Source organism: Gossypium arboreum, chromosome 5 (assembly GCF_025698485.1).
Source record: "Gossypium arboreum isolate Shixiya-1 chromosome 5, ASM2569848v2, whole genome shotgun sequence".
NCBI classification, from domain to species: Eukaryota; Viridiplantae; Streptophyta; class Magnoliopsida; order Malvales; family Malvaceae; genus Gossypium; species Gossypium arboreum.
The window spans coordinates 84,863,811-84,869,853 of record NC_069074.1 but is presented as its reverse complement, the minus strand read 5'-3'; the positions used below and the strand labels follow the sequence as shown (position 1 = coordinate 84,869,853).

At 32.0% G+C, this 6,043-nt stretch overlaps 1 protein-coding gene and 1 long non-coding RNA gene across 2 annotated transcripts; one reads left to right on the top strand and one right to left on the bottom strand.

The window, feature by feature from the left end:
* The first annotated feature begins 2,528 nt into the window (after window positions 1-2,528).
* On the top strand, window positions 2,529-5,232 carry LOC108453750 (D-amino-acid transaminase, chloroplastic-like). Its single transcript, XM_017752039.2, has 5 exons — window positions 2,529-2,754; window positions 2,881-2,951; window positions 3,692-3,867; window positions 4,015-4,688; window positions 4,911-5,232. Exons 1-5 carry the CDS (start codon window positions 2,718-2,720, stop codon window positions 5,003-5,005), a joined length of 1,053 nt encoding a protein of 350 aa, XP_017607528.1. The 5' UTR covers window positions 2,529-2,717; the 3' UTR covers window positions 5,006-5,232.
* LOC128293167 (uncharacterized) lies at window positions 5,220-5,843 on the bottom strand. Its single transcript, XR_008283264.1, has 2 exons — window positions 5,696-5,843; window positions 5,220-5,560 (listed from the first exon to the last, which is right to left on the bottom strand). It is a non-coding gene; the product is annotated as an uncharacterized LOC128293167 (long non-coding RNA).
* Window positions 5,844-6,043: the final 200 nt, after the last annotated feature.

Here is a 6,043-nt window from a genome sequence, read left to right as displayed (position 1 = left end):
ATTTGTACCATAAATTATGGATATCAAGTGTACATTTTGTCTACAACAACATGATGGCTGGCCACTTCATGTAAAATGGGAGGTTTGTCATGCAAATCCTCCTATTTTGCACTCCTATTTATTTGGCTGCTTCAATTTAGCCTATAGCATTTTCAAACATTTTCACATAGGTCCTATTTCATAATTTCACCCCCCTTTTCTTATGGAACAAAAATTAACTAAAATTGTCGGGTTCTATCTTAAGTTTGGGCTTTCTAGAGGCCCACTAACATAATTAAACCTATGCCAATATTCACAGAATTCCCGAAAATTGGGGCGTTACATATATTCTATATCATATTTCCATAATTAAATTTCTAAATAAGTCGCAGTTTGAAATTAATATTTGTTTACCATTAATTCACGCATCAAATGTAACCGGTATACTCAACATTATAAAAATTTTTTATTGGAAATTAATAAATATGAATAGGGATGTTCAAATTTCGATTAAAATTGAATTAATCCATTGAACAGATTTAATTCGGTTAATCGATCTAATTCGGTCGGAGGTCAGTTAATAATTTTTTGGAAGTTCGGTTAATTCGGTTCTAAATCGGGTAATTAACTGAACTTAATAATTAATAATACAAATTATATGTAGTTATAATTCGGTTAATTCAGTCAAACAAATATTATCAATTTTTTATATGTTTTATACTTGTTTTAATAAAAAAACAAAAAACATATTAATTTTAGTTAATTTGGTTAACCGACCGAATTAACCAAAAGTTCGATTAATTTTTCTTGAAAAAATTTCGGTCAGTTAACGATTAAAGAATTAAAAAGTTCCGTTAATCCGAATACTAGTTCGATTCGATTAACTGTTTGAACACTCCTAAATGTGAGTGGGGTTTGAAATATTTTCAGATTAGGTCCTTCAACTTTTCCAGGCATATAATTTAACTCTAATTTGTTTTAAATGTTTTTAATTAAGTGTAAAGTTTATCTTCTTACTTTGTTCTTTAATTTATTGGACTCATAGTACATTTATCCAATTTCAACTCAAGGATTATAATTAATATAAAATTATACTTATAATAATTTTTAAAATAATTAATTAAAAACATATTAACTAATAAATTTTATAATAAATTATTTATACAATTATTCAAAATTCAAACAATATCTATACAATTTTAAATTTTATAGCATACAATATATGTATATTTACGGTATTTAAATATATCGCAAATATTTTATATATTATTTCATATTATTTGTGATAATGTACACAATTTTAATTTTTTACAAATAAATTTAATATTTTTAAAATTAATACATAAAACTAACTCGTCCATAGTGTTTTTCATGGGCCCGGCTTGAAGACCTGCTCGAAAAATGAGAGAGCTTGGACAAAAATATAGGCATGGAAAATGAGTTTGGGTAAAAAATAAAGCCCATTTAGAACATGGGTCAAGCCTCGATAAGGTTTTTTTGCCCGGCCCAGCCCAAATTTGCAATTTAAAAAAAAAACCTTACTATTTTGCTACTGTTTTTTCATGTTTTACTATTGTTTTCCTACTTTTTAACCACAATTTTGCTACTATTTCACTATTAAGTTACTACTATTTTATTGTTAATGTTTGGATATTGAATAACACTTGTTTTATTATTAATTTTGCTATTATTTTAGAGGCATTTGTTTGTTAAGTTGCACTTATCTTAGTGTTATTTAAGTATTAAATATTTTTTAAATTTATTTTTAATTTGTTAGGAAACATTTATTTTAATATTTTTAGTATATTTAGTGAATTATATTTTAAAATTATTTATATAACTCGGGTTTTAGTATTTTTATCCAGACTAAACTTGGGCAAAAATTTAGACTCATTTTTCAAACAAGACCGAACCTAGGATTTTATTAGGGCTTGGCCCGATCCTTGTACAATTAGGGGTGCTCAATCGGTTAATCGACTCGAACTACTATTAATCGAATTAACCACCCTTTTTAAACCCTTGACCATTAATCGAACCAAATTTTTTTCAAAAACAATTAACCAAATCGAACTTTTTCGGATATCCAAATTAATTAAAATTTATATGATTTGTGATTTTTGGTTAAAACAAGTATAAAACATATAAAAAATTAACCGACCGATTAATTTATACTTCCAAAAAATTAACTGAACCGACCGACCCCCGACTAAATACTTATATATTATGATATATTTATTAAGTTCAGTTAATTCGGTTAAACGACCGATTTCAAACTGAATTAACCATTAACCGAACTTTTAAAAAATTATTAAACGACTCCAATCGAATTAATTTGATTAATCAACCGATTAACTAAATTCGATCAATTAACCGAATTAATTAGATTTTATCTAAAATTTGCACACTACTATGTAGAATTCTACTCGTCCGTAGCACCGGATAAAAAAAAGGAAAAACTAATTTTAACCTATAATGTAATATACCGTATCACCAAAGAGAACCCAACGTCAAAATGACCAGGAGCTCTTTTAACTTGTACTATCTTAAAACTAGTAAAACCACGTTTCTCCAAAACCCAAGCACTGCAAGACAAATTATCCACTCAGTAGATTCCACTCTCTTAAACAGCAATAGATCCTTCAACAAAATAATTATAATAATAAGGAAAGACCCTCACTTTCCATTCCACTTCTTTTATATATAGAATCCAAAACCTCATTTCTTTTCATTCAACAACTATGGCCTATTGCAACCCTTCTTCTGATCAGAAACCAGGTGAACCATTCTTCTTCTTCTTCTTCTTCTTCTTCTTTTTTCTTAATGATAGTTCTTTGGGTGTTTTTATTTTTAACTTTTGAGCTTATTTGTTGCTTTTGTTTCTTCTTTGTTTGTGTTTGGAAGATGAAATGGCTTCGATGGAGGTTGGAAATGACAATGATGTTAAAGTTCATGTCTTCTCTTCATCATCAGAGGTTAAACTTAAAACTTAGAACCCAGGACCTCAACTTTTGATTTTTCATTTGATGTTTTGATCTGTTTTAGTTCAACAGAAAAAAAAGAAGAGAAAATTTTGGGTTTTTTTGGGGGGCGGGTCTTGAATGAACTCTGGTTTAAGCCCCTTATTCAATGGGATTTTGTGTTCGGTCGAGATAAAATTTAAAAAAATTGGGGCTAATTTGTGATAATATGGTTTAAATTGAATAAGTAATTTTTTTAGGAGTCAAAAATGTAATTTTCCATTTGGTCAAAGCTAAAAAAAAGATTAAATTTAACTGCTAATTTTCTAGAAATAATTAAAACTTAGTCCTGTTTAATCACATATAATTTTAAGGTTAAAATATGCTCCAAATATATGTAGTTCTCATACATGTGAAAATTTAGTCTCTCGAATTTCAATTGCAATTATTAACACTACTAAATTCTTTTGTTAAGTTCATTAGTGTGACATTTTAAAATAAACAAATATTTCGTAACCATGTAACAAATAAAATGTTGTAATGAACTTAAATTTAATAGAACAATTTAAGCAACACTAACAATTAGACTTGCATTTTTAAATCTGAAAAAATCCGAAAAGTAGAGTGTTAAGTTTCATCAAATAGAAGTTAAGGGGCTAAATTCCAAACATATGAAGAAGATAATGACCAGAAGCATATTTTAACCAGTCTCGTGTCATTGGTATATCCTGATTTTTTGTGTGTGTGTCTATCAGTTGATCGAAAAGCTGCACGAGAAGTGGAGTCCGGTGAAGAAGAAACCATATCCTGCTATGTATTCCAGTGTTTTCGGAGGGATTGTTCTCGACCCTGCCATGATGGTAATTCCCATAGATGATCACATGGTTCATCGAGGCCACGGTGTGTTTGATACTGCAGTCATTCTAGATGGGTAGGTCCCTGTTTTCTCTATTTTCGGTACAAAGGAGACCGATAGTTTGGGATCGAGTGAGGTGTTATAGGTGTTGAGATTCGAATCCCGAACCTGTTAGAAGAACCCATGATTATAAGCTTAATATAACCTATCCTATTTTTGTAGCTACCTCTATGAGCTGGATGCTCATTTAGATCGCTTCCTTCGATCGGCATCGAAAGCAAGAATCAGCCCTCCGTTTCCTCGATCAACTCTTCGTAGTATTCTCGTGCAATTGACCGCCGCATCACAGTGCAAGGAAGGAACTCTACGGTACTGGTTGAGTGCCGGTCCTGGTAATTTCTTGCTATCTCCCGCCAAATGTCCTACTTCTGCATTCTACGCTGTAGTCATTGCCGACAACGTCTCGCAATGCAAAAACGGGGTTAAAGTGATAACTTCAACTATCCCTATGAAAGCACCTCTGTTTGCTACAATGAAGAATGTAAATTACTTGCCGAATGTTCTTTCAATAATGGAAGCCGAAGACAAGGGTGCATATGCTTCGATTTGGGTTGACGATGATGGTTTTATCGCGGAGGGCCCTAATGTGAATGTCGCATTTATAACCAATGATAAGGAACTTATTTTGCCTCCATTCGATAAGATCCTAAGCGGATGTACTGCAAAAAGGCTTCTCAAATTAGCATCTAAGTTGGTCGAGCAAGGGCGTCTTAAAAGTGTCAAAACTTCCAATCTTACGGTCATGGAAGCCAAAGGTGCAGCGGAAATGATGTATATAGGAAGTACGCTACCGATATTGCCAATCATCATGTGGGACGAACAGCCCATCGGAGATGGTATGTACAATCTAATGTTTCGAAAGCCTTAAAATACATCCAAACATGCTTTAGACATTATTTTTCTAGTAGAATCGAACATGATTTATTGTTTGAGTGCATCTATTCCTTGCATATGTAATAATATTGCCTTGCTTGATTAGTCCGCCTCCTGATTTTTGGCTTAGCAACGACGGATTAGTGCATATGTTCTTACCAAAGTCTGCTTATTTTCCCTTACAGGAAAAGTGGGAGATTTGACAATGGCACTCTCCGATCTGCTTTGGCATGATATGGTAGCCGGTTCTAATACACACAGGATTTGTGTTCCCTACTGAATCCGAAATTCATCGAGGGTGCTCAGAAAGAGATCATACACCTTGGCATCTCAGTAATTCCGATTGCATATCCTAGATAGATCGCCTCCAAATGTTTTCTTTCTGCTCCTAAATTGAATTCACGAAAAGGTTCCGAATAAGAGTCTGGTTGCTTGTACTGCTGTTCATGTTCGTGTTCATGTTATTTAGCAAGAACATAATGTTAATGACTCAGTTATTAGATCAAATTGATGCATCACATCCATAGAATGACTCCAAGAGCAATTCTCTTAAAGTACAGAACATAGTAATACAAAATAACATGAAATACGGAATATGAAACTGAGTTTCTTACTTGAGTACTTCTCATATCTTCGTGCTGAAGCAAAACGGCACAAGATTTTCGAAGTTTTCTGTAACTACCTTCTTTTACAATCTCGAAAACAGCTAAGTTTCGTCATTGCAGAACGACTCTCAGCTCTTTTCTAAGTCTAGAAAAAACAGAACAATTTTACCGACACCACCCATTCTGAAGAACGAATTATTGCTGCGACCAGCTGCATCATTTCACGAAAACTGCAAAATCGAACTATTTATTCGTTAGAACTTTATAAAGCTTTGGTTTCTCATCTTACAACATCATGCCTGCATAAATATAATGAAATGGAGAAAGATATGCTATGTTTTCTTTGAGAAACTCAAAATTTCCACCATTATCTTATCTAGTGATTCAATAATGCGTTGAAGTTTGGCATTTTGTGAGGGCATGCACATGGGTTTAGACCAGGTAATATTAGATAAAGTTGGATTACTCAACATTAAAAAGGAAAAAATATGATGAAATATATAAGTGCAATATGAATACAGAAGTTTGGGTTGTAAATTTGATATTATTAATTCTTTAGAAATGTGAACTTTTAAGAATGACCCTACAAACTAATGGAGTTAAACCTTAAATTTGAGGCATTACAATGGCTAAAGTCTTCAAAAGTTAAGAGATCAAAATGAAATTAACTACATCACAATAAAGCTTGGAATAGCATACCTTCCACATTATCC

Coding starts and splice junctions, on each gene's coding strand:
- LOC108453750 (XM_017752039.2), top strand. CDS start 2,718: ATGGCCTATTGCAACCCTTCTTCTGATCAGAAACCAG. Junction 2,952..3,691: donor TCTTCTCTTCATCATCAGAG/GTTAAACTTAAA, acceptor TGTGTCTATCAG/TTGATCGAAAAGCTGCACGA. Junction 4,689..4,910: donor CGAACAGCCCATCGGAGATG/GTATGTACAATC, acceptor TTTCCCTTACAG/GAAAAGTGGGAGATTTGACA.